The following is a 21,642-nucleotide window of genomic DNA, read 5'->3' as shown; positions in this document are numbered from 1 at the left end:
GGTCTCCCTCAGGAAGTGGTGGGCTCGCCTTCCTTGGAGGTTTTTAAGCAGAGGTTGGATGGCCATCTGTCATGGATGCTTTAGCTGAAATTCCTGCATTTCATGGGACTGGACTATATGGCCCTTGGGGATCCCTTCCAACTCAACAATTCTACGATTCTAATATTGTCCCGCCCTCCCAGCAGGTGATTTTTAAAAGACTTCTGAAGGCAGCCCTGTGTTCAGGGAAGTTTTTAGAAGTGTGATGTTGCAATGTGTTTTTACTATTTTTGGTGTTGTTGTTGTTGTTGTTGTGAGAAGCCCAGGGTGGCTGGGACAAGCCACTCAGATGGGTGGCATATAAGCAATAAATTATTATTATATCACCATCATTATTATTGTGCGTTTGCTTTTTGTCTCCAGCCGGATCCTAGTCGTGGGATACCGGTACGAGTCCCCCTTAACACAACCCTGCGAAGTTAAGCGCGCCTAAACGTCCACTGCAACCCAGGAAAGGCGCGCCTCTTTGCGCGCACGATCGCCGCCCGACCGGTTCGACGGCTCTTCCTACTCTCGCCTGGGCGAAAAGGCACCAGCGCTCCGAGGCGCAGCCCGGCTTCCTCCTCCCGTCTTCCCCGCCCTGTGCCTGGGGGCAAAGGGTGTGGCGGAGAGAGGCGCGGACGGGCGTGCCGAGAAGACGGGAAACGACGGGGCCCGAGGCAGGGGTGGGCATGCCCTTTTTTTCCACCTCTAGCTGGAGCAGTTGCGGGGCGTCCGAGGGGTGCCTGGCGCTCTGCGAAGCTTCACTGCCCTTGCGGGTGGCCTTTCGGCCGGCTGCGCGCCGTCGAACCCCAGCCATCGGCGCCAGGCCGGAGGATGAGCGGCTGCAACCCGGACAAAGAGGACGAGCAGCGCGGCTCCTCCGGCTGCAAAATGGAGCTTCTCTCCGAGGAGGAAGTGGCCGTCGCCGAGCAAGACTGGGAAGCGGCCAAGGCTGCCTACGAAAGCCTCGCCTCCACTAAGAGACCCCGGCCCGTGAGTTAAAAAAAAGAAAATAAAAAGTGCAGTGCAAGGCCACGGGGTTTGTTGCTGGGTTTTTTTACTCGGGAGTAAGAGATCCCGACCTCTAGGGTCCAAGGAAGCGTGCAAAAGGTAACAGCAGCTTCAACTTGTTTCCTAGAAGGCTGCGCAATGGCGCAAGCGAGTCCTTCCTTCCCCCAAGCCCTGAATGCCTGTCCCTTTCTTCTTTGTACCGCTGCTCCTCGCCCCAAGTGGTTACACACCCCTCGCTGGCTTTCTCTATAAAACAATTCAGACTGGCCTCCATCTCTCTTTCTCATGCGCCCCCATCTCTCACATACACACACACACACACCATGGGAAAACCGGGGGGGGCAGGGAACAGTTGCCCCCCTAAATCAAGTAAATATATAAAAATAACTAACAGAGGTTCTGCCTCCCCACTTAAAGCCTGCCCCTCCTCCTAACATAAATCCTAGCTGCATCCATGGCACATACACTCTCTTCCCCCATAAGGCTGTCTCCTCAGTAATGTTATCATCATTATTATTTTGCCTCCTGCAGCCCAAACCCCAAAACGCCATCACCATCGCTGTTTCCTCCCGGGCTCTCTTCGATATGGTGGAAGAGAGGAAAATCTATGAAGAGCAAGGCGTGGAAAAGTATGTGGAGTATCAGCAGGCGAACGAGAACGTCACCCTGAAGCCCGGCCCAGCTTTTGCCTTGGTGAAGGTAAACCAGCTTCCTCTCAAGCAGTCCAGTTCCATAGATATATATATAATTCTCTGCATCTCAGAGCTGCAATTCTCCCTCCCCGCCACCTGGTTTTCCTCTCTCTTCCCTGCCTCTGCCCAAAAGCAATAATCCGGCTGCATGTTACATAATCCTGCTGCCAGATAAACACACAGACTTTCACCAAGAGACTTTCAGAGTTAGAGCAAATAGAAAAGATGGCCTCCCGGTTTCTCTGGTGGTGGTTCCTTGAAAACACACCCAAAAAATGATGTTTGGGAGTTCCAGGCCACTTTTTACTGAGGGGCTGGGAGTGCTAAATGAGCTCCCCAAATACTGAGAGTGAAAGTTGAGGGAGATAATTGATTCCCATTGTGCCTCGTAATCCTAAAGGAGAGCAAGTAAAAAGTAGAGACGGTCCAGTTTACAATAGTTCATTCTGTTGAGACTGGGATAAAGATCTGTGTTTTTAAAAATAGCTTAGCGCACAATGGGAAAAAGCAACATGTGGCTGTTAATGGGAGATTTGGAGCTCTGCTAGAGCATCGGCTCTGCATGTACCCAACGTCTGTCTCCAGCCTCTCTCAGCAGAGCTGGAAATGTCTTCCATCTGAAACACTTAAGAGCTGCTGCGTGGCCTGTGTAGACACTATGCAACTAGAGGGACAAATGGTCTCATACCATTATCAGGCAACTTCCTATATTCTGAGACCCTACCTGTCTTGCCAGAGTGGTGCATGCTCTGCTTATCTCCTGCTTGGACTACTGCAATGCGCTCTAAGTGGGGCTACCTTTGAAGGTGACCCGGAAACAACTAATCCAGAATGCAGCAGCTAGACTGGTGACTGGGTGTGGCCGCCGAGACCATATAACACCAGTCCTGAAAGACCTACATTGGCTCCCAGTATGTTTCTGAGCACAATTCTAAGTGTTGGTGCTGAACTTTAAAGCCCTAAACGGCCTCGGCCCAGTATACCTGAAGGAGCGTCTCCACCCCCATCGTTCAGCCCAGACAGTGAGGTCCAGCGCCGAGGGCCTTCTGGTGGTTCCCTCACTGCAAGGAGTGAGGTTACAGGGAACCTTCTCATTAGTGACGCCCACCCTGTAGAATGCCCTCCCATCAGATGTCAAGGACATGGGTAACTATGTAACCTTTAGAAGACATCTGAAGGCAGCCCTGTATAGGGAAGCTTTTTAAGATTTCATGTTTTATCGCTTTATTATTATTATTAGTATTAGTATTCTGTTTGAAGCAACCCAGAGTGGCTGTAAAAATCCAGCCAGATGTGCGGGGTATAAGTAATAAATTATCATCATCATTATTCCTAACTCTTTTGAAAGCAAGACTGACAGCATTCTCTGCAGTGTGTAAACACTTCCATTTTCTTCACTGCTTTCATTTTTTCATGCAGTAGTTTCTACTACATTCTGCTCAGTAATTGGAAAGGATTTCCTTTCTCTTCTCTCCACCCACTCCTGAAAAACAGATGCCAAGCTGAACAGCCTTGGGTATATAGGATAGCTAACTAACCTTAAAAATCAACCTATAATCGTAGGTGCCCAAATTGAAAACTGTAAAACGCACTTTCTTCCGTAACTGTTAGAAGGTGGGGTTTGGGTTTGTTCCTTTTGCACCAAACTTTAGCAGGCCCGCTTATTAATAGAACACACTCTGGAAGGTCAGCTGGCAAGTGCATTCTTTTTCTAGACGGCTTCCCACGTGTCCCGGTCAGAAGATCTGATGAAAACAGCTCAAATTGAGCCAACGCATGAACTCCTCTATGTTTCCCCATCCACAGGCAGTTGAGTTGGTGAACGCCCGACTCCGTGAGCTGTATCCAGACGATGAAGAGCTGTTTGATATTGTGCTTATGACTAATAACCATGCTCAGGTCGGGGTCAGACTTATCAACAGCATTAACCATTACGGTGAGTCTGGAGGTCTGAGTTCCTGCCTATCTGTCTGTGCTGCTGCTACTTCCCCGACACGCTGTCATGTGTCTCACTGTTGTGCACCAATGAGTGCCTCCTCAGCACAACTCGAGAGAAGGCTGGGCTTCTTCCTGCACCTCTGTGCAGAATCCTGTGGGATTTCTGGAACACAACAGAGGCTAGGGTAGCCCTCGATTAAAGATATATCTGAAAGAATTACTTGAGTTATGGCTGGCAAGATTTACTCGCCAGATATAAGAAGCTGTCATAACTGGCTCCAAATGTCCCACAGATTAAGGTTGTTGGACATCTGGGAACCTGGCTGAAAAGCAACATGGTTTCACCCTCGCTCCACATCTCCTCCTCCTCCTCGCCAAGATGATTTGGTGCTTTCCCATCTTGTCGCATCTGCTGTGTCCCCACCCCTGGCCTTGAAAAATGGGCTGGATATGTGGACCGATGCAACTGAAAGCTGCGAAGGAAGGACTGTAAAGTTAGGGGAGGAGCACAGAGGACATAGATGGAATTGAAAATGGCAAGGAGAGATTGAGCGGCATAAAAACCACAATGGTGCGGCTGCAGAGTTGGGACGAACTAGCTAGGGCTGCGTTGGGGGACCTGTGGCCCTTCCAAATGTTGGTGGAATAATACAAGTCCCACCATCGCTGTCTTATTGGCTATGATTGCTGGAGGCAATCCCTGCACTGGGGTGACTAGGTAATTGGATTTTGACTGGCCTTTCTGAGGGTCTTGTGCGCAGCATCTGATTTTCACTTATGTGTGACTTTCACTAATCCAAAGTTTAGGGGATGGTGGAATAGAGCAGGCTAAGGGACATGGTGTTGTCAAGTGGGGGTGCCGCAATCCCTGCCTGACCACCATAATGATGTAGCCGTCTGTTCCCAAATTTATCGTTTGGGGAGAAGCCAAATGTATTCAGGTGTCCTCCGTGGCCGAGACCAAATCAAATACCTGTAAGTAACTGTATGTAGCAGGTTGCAACAAATTTCCAGGAGGCAGAATTCATAACTGTGATGCTGCTCTCCTGCATGATGGTGTGGCAGGTCTCTTTCAGATTCTCATGTAGAGACCACGAGAAATTAACATCGGGTTGGAAGCACCTCTCACCGCTCCCATTTAAACCAGCTCCCTACATGCCTCCCAAAGGAGAACACAGCCGCCACGTGATTGTATTGCAAGAAAACCTGTGTATCTTGTGCATCAAATGATTCTTTAAAAAATCTCATCCATTCCAGGCCTGCTAATTGAAAGGTTCTGTATGACTGGAGGGAAGTCTCCCATCGGGTACCTAAAAGCATACCTTACGAATCTGTACCTTTCTGCTGACTCCGAAAAAGTTCAAGAAGCCATAGAAGAAGGTTTGGACAAGTACTTTCCTTGCTTCAATCATATACTAGCCCAAGGGTCACCAGACTTTTTGGACCAGCAGGAACATCCTGAATTTTGAGCCCCAGGACATGCAATGTGGTAGAACACAGTTGCCTTACACTTTGTATAGATTTCAAGTATATCAGTACAAGAATGTGCTTCTGGGCTTTCATCCAAAGTATTCTACAGACATCTGTAGAAATGAAGAAATATAATACAATACCAATGCCATTGGGTTTAAGAAAATGGAAGTTTTTCAGTTACATATGAGTCCTAATTATAAATGATGAAAGTATGGCCTCCTAGTGAGCAAACTCAGATGACATAAAAATGAATGCGGTCTGAATTTGTGTCCAGCCTGGGACTTGCTAATAATAATAATAATAATAATAATAATAATAATAATAATAATAATAATAATAATTTATTATTTATACCCCACCCATCTGGCTGGGTTTCCCCAGCCACTCTGGGAGGCTTCCAACAGAAATATTAGAATACACTAATTTCTTAAAGATTAAAAGCTTCCCTAAACAGGGCTGCCTTCAGATGTCCTCTAAAAGTCTGGTAGTTGTTTTTCTCTTTGACATCTGGTGGGAGGGCGTTCCACAGGGCAGGTGCCACTACCGAGAAGGCCCTCTGCCTGGTTCCCTAAGCAATTGTGCAAACGATGATTGCAGCCTTGCAGCACAATCGGAGGCATTTTTGCATTCAGTGGGGGTTATTTCCTAGTGTGTTTAGGACTGCAGCCATAGTTACTCTAGAAAGGCAGTGGATTAGCCAGAAAATGTTTACTACATCAAGCACATGAACCCCTATGTTTACCACCAAGGTGTGATCCTTTATTATGCTTTTATAACAATGGCCTTCAACTTACATGAGATACAGATACAGACCTAACGACTTCTGGAATATTTCCACAGGAATTGCTGCAGCCACATTGTTCACTGGGAATAAAAACGTCCCTTACGATGACAAGCAACTCCGAGTAGCCTTTGATGGAGACGCCGTTCTGTTTTCTGATGAGTCTGAAATAATTGTGAAAGAACATGGCCTGGATAGGTTTTTTGAGCATGAGCAACTAAATGAGAATAAGCCTCTGGCCCAGGTATGGTGATCAACGTTTGCTATAATTTTACCCCCTAATCGAAACAAAATAATAATAATAATAATAATAATAATAATAATAATAATCTTCCAACTAAGAAGAGACCAACTAAGTTTGTTATTGGTATGAGATTTCATGTGCATGCACACTGCACACGAAAGCTCATACTAATAACAAACTTAGTTGGTCTCTAAGGTGCTACTAGAAGGAAAAAAAAATTTAATTTTGTTTAATCTACAGCAGACCAACACGGCTACCTACCTGTAACTTTACCCCCTAAGTTATTGGAAGCCTTAACAAGCATTGAAAGGTCTGTGGAAGAATCTTAGATTGGAAACAGATTCTGTTTTAAAAGAATAACAATAAATCTTTAATGTCCTGTCCTGATAAGGTTGGGTACCCTGGTAGAACCATCCAAATGTTTAGTCTCCAAGAGAAAGACAAGGAAGGAAGCCAACATTCTCTTATGTTTAATAGAAACTGCAGCTGGTAGTTTAAACCTACTGCTTCTTGCCCCCAGGTCCAGGGTTTCCCAAACTTCAGTCTCCAGCTGTTTTTGGACTACAATTTCCATCATCCCTGACCAGTGGAGAACAGCTGGAGAACCAAGTTTGGAAAAACCTTTTTTTAGTCCAGGCATCCCCAAACTGCGGCCCTCCAGATGTTTTGGCCTACAACTCCCATGATCCCTAACTAACAGGACCAGTGGTCAGGGAAGATGGTAATTGTCCAAAACATCTGGAGGGTCGAAGTTTGGGGGTGCCTGGTTTAGTCAATGCTGAACTAGATGATTGACATCCAATGCCCTTTTAAAACGCTGGGGGGGGGGGCTTATTGGGTTGTTTTTGTTTTCATTTTGATTATGTATTTTGTGTTTTTATGTTGTGATTTTATGTTGTACACCCGGAGACCTGCAGGTATAGGGTGGTATACTAATAATAATAATAATAATAATAATAAATGGTCCCGTGATCAAACTTCGCCTAAAGCAATGTCCTGTGCACCTTTTCTCTAGCTAAAACTTTTATTCGTCCTTTACGCTTTTTACAGCCCTCATAGTTCTCTTCTGAATCACCAGTCTCCATATGGTAAATGTGTTTCTGATATTTTGTGCCTTTAGGGTCCTTTGAAAGGTTTCCTGGAAGATCTTGGACGACTCCAGAAGAAGTTCTACGCTAAGAACGAACGGCTGGATTCGCCAATCAGAACGTATCTGGTGACTGCCAGAAGTGCCGCCAGTTCTGGGGCCAGAGTGCTGAAGACTCTCCGCAGCTGGGGAGTGCAGATTGATGAAGCCCTCTTCCTCGCAGGGGCACCTAAGGGACCAGTCCTGGCCAAAATCAGACCTCATATTTTCTTTGATGATCAGATGTTTCACATAGAGGGAGCACGGCAGCTGGGTACAATTGCTGCGCACGTGCCATATGGCATTGGGCAGAAGTACCACAAGTCTAAGCTGAAAGACAGCCCTGCCAAAAATTAAGTTGTTTTTTTAGCTTAGCCTTGAATGCTGTTGAGTCTGAAATTTCCATTCTTGGACGTTTATCAAGGTTTATATTTAAGTGTGACCTCCAGTTTCCTGATCTATTTTTAGAGGAGATATATATATATATTTACTATAAATATATATTTTGGTGAAAGTTGAAATACTTGCATATACGCTCCTTAAACAGATTGGGTTTTAGTCGACTTTTCTAACTTGGGCTCTTTGGCTGTTGAGAAATATTAGCATTGTAATACTTAAATCATTCCCTCTGCTCTACAGAACCGTGAACGTAGCAGAAGACCACGCATTCGTTGCTGTGTCTTGATGAATAACCAGTGCCTAGTGCACACTTTGCACACAAGCTATGAAAATACGGAGTTTTGTACTGCTTTATTCGACAGTCTGTTGGCCCATGTGCACACCAGCTAGACTGCAGGATCGAAGTCAGTAGAATGCAATCCGAATGAAAGCAATAGTTTCCATTGATTGGAATGGGATACAAATAGCACTCCCTTCATTTAGTAATTCTGAATACAGGCCCACTGCATTATCTAGAACTGGAGCTGTGCTGCATTATCATGCACACAGACACCTGCTACTACAAACACCAAAGCGGCGGTATATATAACTCTTAATGGCGGTCAGTAGATCGGGCCCTGCCTTCTATCTAGTGCGTCACATGGTTTATGCTTTGTGAAAGTGGTATAAACCAATTAGTAAATGTCTTCTTTTTTAAAACTACTTGTCTGGTTTAATAAAAGCAGGTTTTAGAGACTTAATCAGCATTTTTCTATTTATTCAAGAGTCTTTTAAAGGCGTATTCATGAAGTAATACGTCTTGTCCCATAGAAGTAAACTATACATTCTTGATTTAAGTTGCACTATTGAAATGAATGCAGCAATCATTACACCCCTGCATAGATACAGTATTTCTAGGCGAATAATTCTAAGCACTAAATGTATCTTGCATAACCACTGCACTGTCACTGAATTAGATTGCCAAGTTTCATTCACCTGGGATTGTATGGCAAAAGAATTTTTCATGTTGCTCCAAGAGAACCACCCTTCAGGTTGCGCGTTTTTGGGTTGCACACCACGCCGAACCTGGAAGTCCCGGAACAGGTTACTTCTGAGTTTCAGTGCTCGCACATGCGTAGAATCATTAGATTGCGCTTTGCACATGCGCAGAAGCGCCGAATCACAATCCGCGCATGCGCAGATGCTGCGCTGCGGGTTGCGAACGTGGCTCCCGCACAGATCACGATTGCAACCCGAGCGTCCACTGTATTTGTTTTTAATGTAAAATATTTATTCTCTGCTTTACACAAACCTAAGTGGCTTGCATAACAAATATAAAATACTGTACAGTGTTGCTAATGCTACTTTTTTACTGCAGTGCTGTAAGAGGGAAATAAATATCTGGAAAACCCTATTCCTGGTCTATTGCATAAAAATAGCTAGGGAGGAATGTGACTTGTGACCCTCAACAACACAAGATTCCTACTTTCATATCACTTGGTTTAAAATGGATTCATTAGGTTTGTAACCACACCCTTCTTCCACAAGGAGCCCAGGGCAGCTAACAATATTGTTGGCATCCATCTGCCTTGGGAGACAATGGAAGACTGTGCTTTTGGAGGTGAAGTGAAACTTTTGGAAGGTTATAGCACCTGCTGTGGCTGTAGAGACCAATACAGGAGAGACATGTTTTGTTGCAACTGGGGCAGATGAAGGCGTCCAGTTGTGCTGTGTAAAACACAAAGCAAAACCAAATTGTTAAAACCACACAATTATTGTATATTATACATAAATGAAGTGCCCATCAGCAGCACAGTTCCAAAAATACGTCTTTCACAACCAAAATTGCCCGAACAAACAAACAAATCCATAATTTGCTCTTCAAGACTTCTGATGCCCTGGAAGAGAGTTCCGTAAGTGGGGTGCTGCCATTGATTTTACCATGCACATAATTTTTCTCCTGTGGCAATAAATGGGTATTTTAAAAACACTTACCAGTAGTCTGCTGATTTTTTTTACAGTTTAAAAGAAAGCAGCTGATGAACAGTAATGTAAAGCTTTGCTAAAATGCTCATTTCTCCCACTATCTTACAGATCAGAATGGAGGTTTACACTTGGGTTTTTAAAAATAATAATAATTTTTTTAAAAACATTTTCTTAGTTTAAATTTCTCACTTTTTGGTAGGGATGGCAATAACTAGATTTGGTTATCTAGCCATCTGTAAGCAGCTGCAGCCTGCAGCCATAGAGCTACACCCTTTTTTAGTTGTTTGTTTGGCTTATGGGAATCTAAGCTGAGGCTTCCCCCACGTGGTGTAGAAATGTGTCTTGGACTTCTTTCCATCACTGGGCTAATAACATCCGTGCAGCTGTGGTAAAGAAGATAAAGTCCCTACCAGAGAAGAAGGGCAGATCAAATTGATGGATTATGCCGAAATGGCCGAAATGAACCAGAAATCAGGAAGACCAAAATTTTAATAAGGAATGGGGGAAATTTATAATTTATCTTTAAAACCATTGTAAACAGCTAAAATCGTTAGTAGGATTGGAATAACACTTGTTGGGGTGTTGATGGTGAATTTTGGACACATGATTGAGATGTAAGAGATTTGGATTGTTATAAAAGATGGAGGAGGAAATGAGTTAACAACGTCAACAGAGAGCAGGGAAGTCCAGGAGATTCTTTGGAATCTTGTTTTCAGGTTGTGTGTTGGGTATGAGATTGTAAAACATTAATCTGAATAACCAAATAAATAAATTCTACAAAAAGAGAGAGAAACGCGCCGCGCGGACTTCCTGGCGCACCACGTGCTGCGACGGCTGTTCCTTTAAGAGCAGCCTTCACGCCGAGCGCTCGGGAACTACACCTCCCAGGATGCCTCGCGAAGGGCCGACAGCAACACGGCACTGAGGGGCCCGCGCACGGCGTGTATTGGGCCTCGCGGCTCCGGGGTTGCGCGTCGATCGGCCCTTCCGCCCTCACGCTCTGGGGTGGGGCTTCGAGGGCGATGGCCGCCAGTGCCGCCGCCGCGGTGGTTGTGGCCGCTGCTCTGGGCGGAGGGCTGCTGCTCCTCGCCCGGCGCCTCTGGCCGGCGGCGGGGAAGGGCAGCGCTACGGCCGCCGCCGCCGCCCTTGCCTTGTGCCGGATGGAGGGCAAGACGGTGATCATCACGGGCGCCAACAGCGGCCTGGGGCGGGCGGCGGCGGCCGAGCTGCTGAGGCGCCGCGCGAGGGTCATCATGGCCTGCCGGGACCCGGCGCGCGCCGAGGAGGCGGCCCGGGAGCTGCGCGCCGAGATGGGCCTGAGCTCGCGGGAAAGAGGAGGAGGCCGAGGGGAGCTGGTGGTGCGCGAGCTGGACTTGGCCTCGCTGGGGTCCGTGCGCCGCTTCTGCCAGCAGGTGCTGCAGGTAAAGAGACAAGCCCATCTGGCTGGGCTGCAGCTAAAGGGCTATTATTATTATTATTATTATTACGGTATTTCCCACCCATCTGGCTGGGCTGCAGCTAAAGGGCTATTATTATTATTATTATTATTATTATCATCATCATCATCATCATCATCATTTATGTATACATACATACCCGGCCCATCTGTCTGGGCTGTAGCTAAAGAGCTATGATTATTATTATCAATATCAATATCATTTATTTATACATACTCGGCCTGCCTGTCTGGGCTGTAGCTAAAGAGCAATTATTATTATTATTATTATTATTATTATTATTATTACTACTACTACTATTATTAATACCTGGCCCATCTGGCTGGGCTGCAGCTAAAGAGCTATTGTTATTGTTGTTGTTATTATTATTATTAATATCATTTATTTATACATACATACCTGGCCCATCTGGCTGGGCTGTAGCTAAAGATCTATTATTATTATTATTATTACTACTACTACGGTATTTCCCACCCATCTGGCTGGGCTGCAGCTAAAGTCCCTTCATCTTTGATCCCAACTGACTGACAGAGGTATAGAATTTCAGAATAAATAAGTGGGGCTTTCTTCTAAGTGTGCATGTCTTGGAGTCCATGGGACTACAGAGTCAAAACAATTGTCAAGTCGGGAGGGACTGCAAGGGTCATCTAGCCCAACCCCCTGCAATGCAGGGATCTTTTTGCCTAACTTGGGGCTCAAATCCACAACCCTGAGATTAAGAGCCTCATGCTCTACCAATTGAGCTGTCAAATGTATGCCTGAGATTTTATTGGTAGCTCCCTTCACCTGTAGTTGTTGCTATTTAATGTATCAATCTACTCAAATGGCACAGCACAAAATGGTTTTCTCTTTGCACCATAAACATTAGCAGTGAGAATATATCTTTGCTGAATCTGAAATGCAGACTAGCCAGCATGAGGGCGTTTACAACCTGATCCTGTTGAATTAAAGACAGACAACTGCAGGGTGGAGAGAGAAGAGGAGCAGGTTGATCTGGTTTTGGCCTTGCTTGTATCAGATACAAACTTGCTTTGTGAAGTACACAAGTATCCTTTTTCCAAGAAGAATGACATGTCAGTAATAAATCTTAGAATTATCATCACAAAAGCGAGAGAAGAGTATGCTACATATATAGGAAAACGGAATCCAGTACATCTGAAGGGGACAGATGCAGCAATATCATTCATAAAAGAGCATTTGACCTTCCAATGTCAAATCTTGCCATGCAACTATTAATAGCATCAGAAGAGAGTAAAACAGTGACTATTTAGCAGAGACAAAGCAATAAGCTGTATTTGTTTTGCATTCCTTGGAATGTCACTGGAAGTCTCCTTTCACCCAGTAATCAATAAGTGATCAATTAAATATGAGAAGAGCGTCTGGTCACACCAAATGAGCCAGTTTATGGGCTTGCACTCTCATCATGTGTTTTTGGAGGTGTGATATTTTGAAACAATGGACCTGACAGTCCTGGCACAGTGCTGCTATATAGCTGAATATTATTAGTGAACGAGACTGCAGGCCTGTTCCTGCTTACCTGGGAGTAATCCCCACTGAATTCATTAGGACAGGGGTTCCCAACAAAATTTTCTCGAGGACCCCTCATCGAGCCGCTATTGTGACAAGGACCCCCATTAATTCCTAATCCTAAAATTAAAAAGTGAGAGCCAAATTAAGAGTCTTTTTATATTTTATATTTATACGTTTTTTACAGTTACAACAGAGTACTCCATCAGTATACAGTTTTACTTTTCAGTTCTTATTGAGATAAGTTAAATCTGTCCTTTGAGTCCATTATTTCTGAAATATTAGGTTCCAAACTTGAAACTTTCACTCTGAAATCTGACCGCATGTCAAGCCGATTCCTATATTTGTTTTTCATGAAACACATGGAAGAAAATGCTTGCTTTGTTTACAAACACTACTGTTTTGCAAAGAGGCAGCGCGCGCCAGGGAGGAGGGAGGGGAATGGAGAAGACAGGGTACCTGCGCAGTAGCGCACAAATGAAGCCGACGCGCGCAAAGCATCTTGGGGAGGTGAGCGTTAGTAGAATGCGCGTGCTGCCTCTTTGCAAAACAGTAGTGTTTGTAAAGCGCCACCTAACGGCATACAGCAGAACTACTGCCTCTATCTAATTCTAGTTTTGCGCTAGACTCTGCTCATGCAGGAAGCGGCCAAAACAAAAAATCTGTTATCATACGAAATATATTTAATATATTTTTTATTCTAATAGCATCTTGCGGACCCCTCTGGCATAGCTCGCGGACCCCTGGGGGTCCCCGGACCACCTGTTGGGAACCACTGCATTAGGACATGAATAGCATTGCACTGTAAATGGCTTCTGTTTCACCAGCTGGAGTGTTCACCAATAATATTTAATTGCTATTAAAAGTGAGATGAGTTGTGGAACTTGTATGCGATACTGCTTGTGAAAAGTGTTTTAATTGCATTTTTTCTTTCCCCCCTCACTTTCCCCAAAGATTTCTGAGAGGGGCAAAATGGCCCTCTTTTGTATCACAAACCTGTGACATAGGCTAAGCTGAGAGAATGATTGAAACATAGAAAGTCACCCAGGGAGAGTTTAATGACAGAGGAGATTTGAACCCAGTAATGGTCCAACCCTACATTGGGGGGTGGGCAACTAGTAGCCTTAGACTCACCATGCTGCCCTCAGCCTAATTTCAAGCAGCCTTTGGCCTACTTTTCATGTGGCAAAAAGGAGAGAAAAAGGAAGTGGCAGGGAGAGGGGGAAGAGAGAAAGGAGTGGCAGAAAGTGGGAGAAAAAGAGCGTGGGCCTACCCACCACTATGGTATGTCCCATCCCAACAAATAACCCTAAGAGGAAAAACATTGACGGGGGGGGGGGGGGAGGTCAATAGGTTCAGGTTGGAATGAGCAGAAAATCAAAATGGTGTGTGGCCAAATCAATAAAGGTATTGCTAGCATTGGAGGTGGTCAACTGTAAAGGGTTTCAGGTTCACTGTCACTTTTAAGGGATCAGACTTTTTCATCTTTATTTTTTTAAAAAAATAATTTTAATATTATTACATTAGTATGTTTGACTACTCCCCCCCCCTTGTTGTATAAAGGAAGAGTCTAGGTTGGATGTCCTGATCAACAACGCAGGGATATTCCAGTGTCCCTATATGAAGACAGAGGACGGCTTTGAGATGCAGTTTGGCGTCAACCACTTGGGGCACTTCTTGCTCACAAACCTCCTCCTTGGACTTCTGAAAAGCTCTGCGCCCAGCAGGATTGTGGTGGTTTCCTCCAAGCTTTACAAATACGGCGAGATCAACTTTGATGACTTGAACAGTGAGCTAAATTACAATAAAAGCTTTGCTTATAGCCGGAGTAAACTGGCCAACATCCTGTTCACTAGGGAATTAGCCCGTCGCTTAGAGAACACAGGGGTCACGGTCAATGTGCTGCATCCCGGTATTGTCAGAACAAATCTAGGCAGACATATACATATCCCTTTGCTAGCCAAGCCCCTCTTCAATTTGGTATCTTGGGCTTTCTTCAAAACCCCTCTGGAAGGAGCCCAGACCTCAATTTATCTGGCCTCCTCCCCCGAAGTAGAAGGTGTATCTGGGAAATATTTTGGAAACTGCAAGGAGGAACAACTCTTGCCCAATGCCATGGATGATTTGGTTGCAAGGAAACTATGGGATATCAGTGAAGTGATGGTGGGGCTATTAAAATAAAGGTCAAGGAGAAGCACTGCATCAAAGTAGTGTCAATAGATAGTCTTTCAGAATTTACAGTTTCTTGCTTCTGTTCTCTTGCCTCATTGCAACAGATGGAGCCCAAGTTATTTTGCGTCTCTGGCTGGGATTTACCACAATCGATGCAGACTCTGTTTGTTTGTTTTTAAAGAGAAAATATCAGAATAAATTAATATTTAAAGAAAATAATTAGAGGTGAAGGAGGTTTTTGTATATTTCAGGCTGAAGGGAGATTTTTGCTGTTCTGCAAACAAAACGGAAAGATGTCTGCTTTCGTAGGTGTTTACTGATCGTTCAGTGCTTTATATCTGAATTAGCTGTGCATGGTACTGTATTTGAAATATGTGACAGCTCCATTTTTGTGCTCCAAAAAGGAATTCCAAGAATATAAGACAGAGAGAAGTTGCCTGTGAATCGCTCAAGTTGATATGTATTGTTCTGCTTTGGTGAGGAAACCCAGCTGAAAACAGCTTGGCATGATGTAATAGTACCATCGTATACTGGTTATCTATTGACATCTCTAGGAACAGTATCCCAGACACAGCTGATAGCATATTTCAGTCAAAATTGATGTATGCGTAACAATGGATTGCATCTTTGATGTTGTCTGACTTTGCAAAGCAGTTCTTGCGTTATTGCACTCCTCCACCACCTCAACTAGAACCTCTTACTTCAGGTATGCTTCTTTGGCTAGCAGCACCTGACAGATCACATTTAGTCAAACCTTTTAAGTTTAGTGTATGGCACAGGTGAAACTTACTGCTTTGAATATGCTTACCAAGTCCCGATCCACAACTGACTTTCTGTTTGTTATATTTGCACACCTGAAATAGATACATGGTTCTTCCAGAATCAGTAAGCCATGACGTGCACTTCTTAGCTGAGATTGTTCTCCTTAGTCCAGGTGTTTGTTAAGAAAGTTTCACTTATATCCATGGAACATTATAATATAATACTGTACAGTGTTTTGCACGGATTCACGTACATCGATTTTATGTCCTTGGAGTTATTTTGAGTGATTTATACTAACAAAATATGAATGGGGCATCGCATGGAATCACAAACTAGAATCTCAGAGCAAATCACAAGAGTTGGCAGTGGCACACAAATCATTGTTCATAAAGTACAATCCATAAACGACCAGATTCCCACCTGTAATTGATTAATGCCAGTGTACTTGCATTAATGGCGAATTGTGATCTAAGCTGCTGTAGCCCACTTGGCAATTTAATGCTTTTACAAACTACAGGCCAAACACAGTGATTCTGAGCTTGTTCCTTAGAAGGAAACGTATCTCGGATTGAAGTGTAAATTGGCTGGAGTGGTTTCTGGGTCTCTGTCCCGGGATGCAGCCTATGTCTTCCTGAGTCATTGGACTAATAAACTGCCATCTAAGTTAGCACTACTATACAAGGACACTGACTCACATTTTATATACATGTGCACGGATACAGAACACCCACCCTCGCCATCGGTCTAAACTTGTCTTGAATTAACACCCACCATAAATTTTCATATAGATTCTCTGCCATGCAGAGTCGTTTTTCACAGTATTTAGGGTTGAGTTTAATTACCTAAATGTGCCTCCTTTTGTTGTACATAAATAAAGATATATCTTAAACAAACACATAGCAAAGTTATCTGTGTGCATCATTGTTTTGTTTCCTTATTTAAATTAGAAGCTTTGAAATGCTTAATCTACGTTTGTGAGGGTGGCGGGTAAGAGGGAGAGAGCACCAAGTGCCAGCATAAAAGAGGAGACGCATTTAAGAAACAAGCCAAAAGTTAGAAAACTGACAAGAGCTTTCCAAGCCTCTTTCCAACAAAGGTACAAAGTGATGGGATGCTACTTCTGAACATGTTTGTAATGTCCGTAAAGGCTAAATTGGCAAGAAAAGACATTTGCCCTGTCTGAAACCCTAGACCACCTTTTATGAGAATGAACCTCAATGAGCTTAGTGGGACTTCTGTTTGAGGAGGCGTCTACAGGATTGTACTGTCTTTAGCACACTTAACAAGGGAGGAGGCTGCAATCCTAGCCATGATTCTTGGAGTAAGTCCCATTTAACACAATGGGATTTACTACTAAGCACAATGTTGGTATTCCTAACAGCACAATATCCTTCAAAAATAAACCCCACAGTTCAGGGACCCTCGCAATGCAATCCTATGGCTTGTCTACTCAGGAGTATGCAGAGGATTCTGCTACAAGGGCCACCGAACTCAGTGGGATTTGTTTTTGAAGAAGGATGTTTAGTATTGTGCTGCAAGTATCCTTATATGCTGGATTCTAAATACGTAGAATTATACCTGTGCTTGGGTATACACATTAAATCCTTCCAGTGTTATGCTTCTTGAAGGAGTATTTTTACTCTGAGTGACAGTTGTAACAGGTCACTGGTTACGCTCAAGAGTGTGTGTGTGTGTGTGTATGTATGAATCACACTCCAAAACGTTTTTTTTCAGGGAACTATTCAAGCCATTTAAAGAAGCCGTCACCAATAGACCGTACAATTGCTTCTGCAAAATAAGTCCCCAGTTTGGGCAGTTATTGCTGCAGCATGGTTGGAGGGTGGCATAATGATGATGATGATTTATACTCCGCCCTCCCCGGTCAAGACAGGGCTCAGGGCGGCTAAAACCGAATATAAATACAGTAAAAACATTTTTTTTAAAAAACACCACACCAAACAAACAGTTGATTAAAATATAAGTTAGAATACAGCTTAAAATGCAGCCTCATTTTATTGGTAGCCTATAGATCAAAGCCGTAAGGGGAGAAAACGTCAAATATTCACCGGGGCCAACTATCCATGCTGGTCCTACATGGGATCAGCCAAGGGAAAATTTATATACAAAATCCCATATGAGGGGTTCCATCAAAATAATAATAATAATAGACAAGATGCCACCATATTCAAACATTGAGGCTGGCCCTAGTACCATGACAGAAGGAGGGCTGTGATTGTGTGGTGGGCCTAGACAATCCAGAGATATGAAATTGAGAGCTAAGAACAACTGGAAAACTTGCCGTTGAAATGGTGTATTACATGAGGCTTATAGCGGGCTGGTATGAGTGAGTGCATATGCATTATTTTTTATGCATTTAAGATTTTTAGCCTACTCTCCATTGCAACTGATTCTGGGGTTGGGGTGCAGTACCATGAATTAAAACCACAATACAGTATTGTAAAAAGGGCAGAAAAAAGCACCAGCGATAATAGGAAAAGCTGACCTGAGCATTAATGCCCTGCAATGGCCTGCTCCAAAAAATAGGTCCCCCATTGGCACCAGAAACTTGCATGTCTCGGATGGGAGGGTATGGCATATTTGGGGCATCACTGTTGGCATGCAGTCCCCAACCATATCCCTCTGAAATTATGTCTGCATTTCAGGAGGGAAGATTGCCAACCCCTATAATAAACCTTTTTTGAAGTCATTTATGCCGGGATGCCATTGACTTCTGAATAACTGATTTGGAGAAGTTTTAGTTCTAGGGGCAGATAGACTTGGTTCTTTTATATGTGCGTTTTCCATTCATGATGATGTATACATGGGAATAAGTGTTGAAATAATGGGATTTGCTTCTAAGTATAATAGGCTTAGAACCGGGGTGTTGGGAAATGAGTTGATTTCCCAGTTGAACAACCTTGATACTTTTTCCATTTAAGGTGATTGGAAAGGGAGGAGGTTTAAACTGCAAATGTATTTTTTTAAAAATACCTTGTTCTTTGCTTTTCACATAAGGCCCCCTTCCCCGGCCTAATCTTATAGGCATTCTTCACCTGGCAAAACAGTCCAGGAGACCTAGACAGAATATTATTTTTGAGAATGGAGCTGTTGTTTTTCTGTAGCAGAAAATGGCCCCGTTCCATCTCCTCTCCCAGCAACCACCAGCACCTTCGTGTCTGCTGTGACTGGCCTAAGATCTAAGAACTTAAATGAATATTGACTCGATTCCAAGTATCCTAAACACCATCCAGGAAAAGGAAAAGAAAAAAAAACTTGTTACTGATCATTCTTCAAAAGGTAAGCATGGTAGTAGGTGTTTGTTCCCCCCCCCCTAAATTCAGCAAATGTCTTGCTCCATTTTGGAATTATCGCCTTCTTAAATATTTGCAAGCAATTAATAAAGGTTTGTATGTGTGTAAGTACTAGGTGCTATGCTGGGAATAGTCTTGAAACCTGTGCAGGGAGGCAGGGAGAAAAAGCAGGAGTCTAATTAGCTCAGTCTCATGCTGCACTTAGTTAGCACCCCCTGGGCTAAGTGGTACTACAGATTGCCCTTTTTCAATTTTGCAGTTTGCTGAAAGATTACTGTCAGGGGGACTCCCTACAGGGAGCCTCCCCCCCCCCCCGGTCATCCTGACCAGCACTTCGCCCAGCGACAGCAGGAGCAGCGAGTCAGGAGGAGGGAATGAGGAATGGAGCGGAGTGGGGAGAGGGCTCAGTGAGATGTCTGAGCCCTGGCAACGTTATGGAGAACAGAGCGTGCAGGAGGGGATCAGAGACGCATCAGAGCCTTGGCTCTGGTCGAGGGTCAGCGGATGAGGGACTCAGCGAGACGTCGGAGCCCAGGCTCCAAGAGGGGAGACCTCTCCTTCCGGTGCCCGAATTGAGGCATGCGCCCACACGTAGGGTGAAGGGGTGGCGTTTTGGGGTGCCCAGGCTTTTATGCTGGCCGAAAAGCAGACGGAAGCCATTGCCGGGTTCTGAATCGGACTAGGCGGTCATGTTTTCTGCTATCTCTGCACTGTAAATAGTATGCACAATAAAACTCTTAAAGACAGCGTGGACTGGAGCGTCCTTACTCGAGAGTAGCCGCAACAACCCCCTGACAATTACCAAGGGGTTTCTAGATTGCACAAGCAGGTTGGGGGGTGATGCTGTCTGCTGTGTTTGCTGCTTCACCCCTTTACACAGCTGTACACCTGTGAACAAATAATATATTACAAAATGCCACAGGTTTGCAGCATGCGGGTTCTACTAACTTTCCAGCTCGTTTGGAGTCTTAATAAATGAGCCAGGACAGCTTGATATCAGCCCTTGTTATTGATAGCTTGCGATACTGTTGCACAGGTCAGTGATGGGGAACCTTTGCTTCTCCAGACGTTGGATTGCAACTCTCATCATCCCTGGGGCAGATGGGAGCTGAACCTCATCTGGAGGGCTGCAGGTTCCGTATTCCTGGCGTAGATACTCCAGGCTAACTGTAACACCTGAAATGAGTGCAAGCTTTGGAAGAGGCAAGTGTCCATTTTCAACATATCCTGAAAGCAAACTATGCAGTCTCTTTTGTCAGCTTGTATGGCATTTTTATGCAGGCATCGGGTCACACCCAGTCCATAATCTTAAAAGAAAATGCATTCTTGACACACAGTGCTACCTCTTAAGATCGCTCACCTAGAAAACTGATCAAACATCCACTTCTATAATGCAACAGGCCAACAAGAACCCTATGCGTTCTTAATGCTAGCACATTCACCGCTACTTCCTGTGATGCCTGCGAAAGGTTCCAGTAAAGATCGTCTCAAAAATTCACAATGTCCAGTGGGGGTTGGGGGTGGGATGCTCATGTCATTTTTGGTTCCCATTTCTTTTCTCTCTTGGATGTGGCAGCCATTGAAGGTTATGCCACACAACTGATGGCGGCCATCTTGTGACCGGTGCCCACGGCCATTCCTCGAAATTCCAAATGTGCCCATTGGCCCAAAAAGCTCGGTGACCTCTGCCTTAGTGACCCAAGGTAGCAACACGTTTTTCTTCCGGTTAACAACGGTTACTAACTGGAAGATCGGCAAAGGTTTTGGCTGCTTGTATTTCCTGGAATCTGAGCAAGGCCTAAGAGATGCGAAATCAATGATTAAGCACCAATTAACGGCTGGAAGGTTGGCAAACCTTCCTGTCTCCTTTTCGGTGCTGTACTTTTCAAATGGCAACAGGCCAAGCTCAGGTACATCACGTCCTGCTTTCTCCTTCCAAAGAGAACGGACCCTAACATTCTCTGGAACTTCCCACCAGTTGAGAAAGTGACACATGTCTTTTACACTGACATCATTGGGCTGTTCTTCCAAGTGAATGTACTTCGGAGCAGATTGTTTTTAGTGAGTAGCCGGTGAGGGAGAACTCAATTGTCCAGCCCCTTTGTGCCAATGAGATTCGTTGCATCTGAGAAACTTTCCTGAGCTTTCACGTCAGTTTTCATCACAGGTTCATTTTGAATCCACAAGAGCAGGGCCCCCGGCTTTTATTGAACCGATTAACTTGAAAGGCAACGCTTCCATTGTGCGTTTGGACCTTTCGTCAGATTAAAACAGCTTGCCAGTTCCCTGGGACGAGTGAGCAAACTGACTGCAAAGCATGTTGTTTGTTTTAAAACTGCAGTGGGGCATGGCTGTGTGTTTGTGCATGGGCTTAACAGAGAGCTCTGCTTTATATCCACGGATTACAACATTGTTTCTTGTTAACTTCCAATGTACTGATCTCCTGGTTTTTCATTTGTGCCACAGTCATTTGATTTTTGAGGAAGGATCATAACTGTTTTCTTTCTCAGGATTTTGCTTGTGTCCGTTTAACACATGGACAATGACAATTAGTGTGTCCCCCCCACCCACACATTTCAAAAGGCCATTTTGTAAGGGGGGAAATGGGTTTGGGCTCTGTGTTCTTCTGTATCTTTTTCTGACTTAGCTTGTTCTGCTGGCTATAGACTCAAGGTTGTACATGGTGTCAAAGCCAGCTTTGATCTGGTCCAATAGCGGCCTAATGTTTTTTTTTGTAAAGATCTGGCCGAAGAGGAACAGTAA

At 44.5% G+C, this 21,642-nt stretch overlaps 2 protein-coding genes across 2 annotated transcripts; both read left to right on the top strand.

Annotated features, from left to right (window-relative positions):
• The first annotated feature begins 566 nt into the window (after window positions 1-566).
• Window positions 567-8,425, top strand: NT5C1B (5'-nucleotidase, cytosolic IB). Its single transcript, XM_035110024.2, has 6 exons — window positions 567-1,014; window positions 1,564-1,731; window positions 3,531-3,660; window positions 4,920-5,042; window positions 5,976-6,160; window positions 7,281-8,425. The coding sequence occupies exons 1-6, from the start codon at window positions 856-858 to the stop codon at window positions 7,641-7,643; spliced, it is 1,128 nt and encodes a 375-aa protein (XP_034965915.2). The 5' UTR covers window positions 567-855; the 3' UTR covers window positions 7,644-8,425.
• A 2,213-nt stretch (window positions 8,426-10,638) lies between these two features.
• Window positions 10,639-18,869, top strand: RDH14 (retinol dehydrogenase 14). Its single transcript, XM_035110025.2, has 2 exons — window positions 10,639-11,071; window positions 14,198-18,869. Exons 1-2 carry the CDS (start codon window positions 10,673-10,675, stop codon window positions 14,813-14,815), a joined length of 1,017 nt encoding a protein of 338 aa, XP_034965916.1. The 5' UTR covers window positions 10,639-10,672; the 3' UTR covers window positions 14,816-18,869.
• Window positions 18,870-21,642: the final 2,773 nt, after the last annotated feature.

This window comes from Zootoca vivipara, chromosome 3, assembly GCF_963506605.1.
Source record: "Zootoca vivipara chromosome 3, rZooViv1.1, whole genome shotgun sequence".
Classification (NCBI taxonomy): Eukaryota; Metazoa; Chordata; class Lepidosauria; order Squamata; family Lacertidae; genus Zootoca; species Zootoca vivipara.
Note: the sequence above shows the minus strand (reverse complement) of the source record. Positions and strands in the feature narration are given on the sequence as shown.

What these genes read in the sequence shown, in the direction of transcription:
- NT5C1B (XM_035110024.2), top strand. Translation starts at nt 856, where the DNA reads ATGAGCGGCTGCAACCCGGACAAAGAGGACGAGCAGCGCGGCTCCTCC. An exon ending in CAACAGCATTAACCATTACG is followed by an intron (nt 3,661 to 4,919) that starts GTGAGTCTGGAG and finishes CATCCATTCCAG; the next exon opens with GCCTGCTAATTGAAAGGTTC. An exon ending in AGAATAAGCCTCTGGCCCAG is followed by an intron (nt 6,161 to 7,280) that starts GTATGGTGATCA and finishes TTGTGCCTTTAG; the next exon opens with GGTCCTTTGAAAGGTTTCCT.
- RDH14 (XM_035110025.2), top strand. Translation starts at nt 10,673, where the DNA reads ATGGCCGCCAGTGCCGCCGCCGCGGTGGTTGTGGCCGCTGCTCTGGGC. An exon ending in TCTGCCAGCAGGTGCTGCAG is followed by an intron (nt 11,072 to 14,197) that starts GTAAAGAGACAA and finishes TGTTGTATAAAG; the next exon opens with GAAGAGTCTAGGTTGGATGT.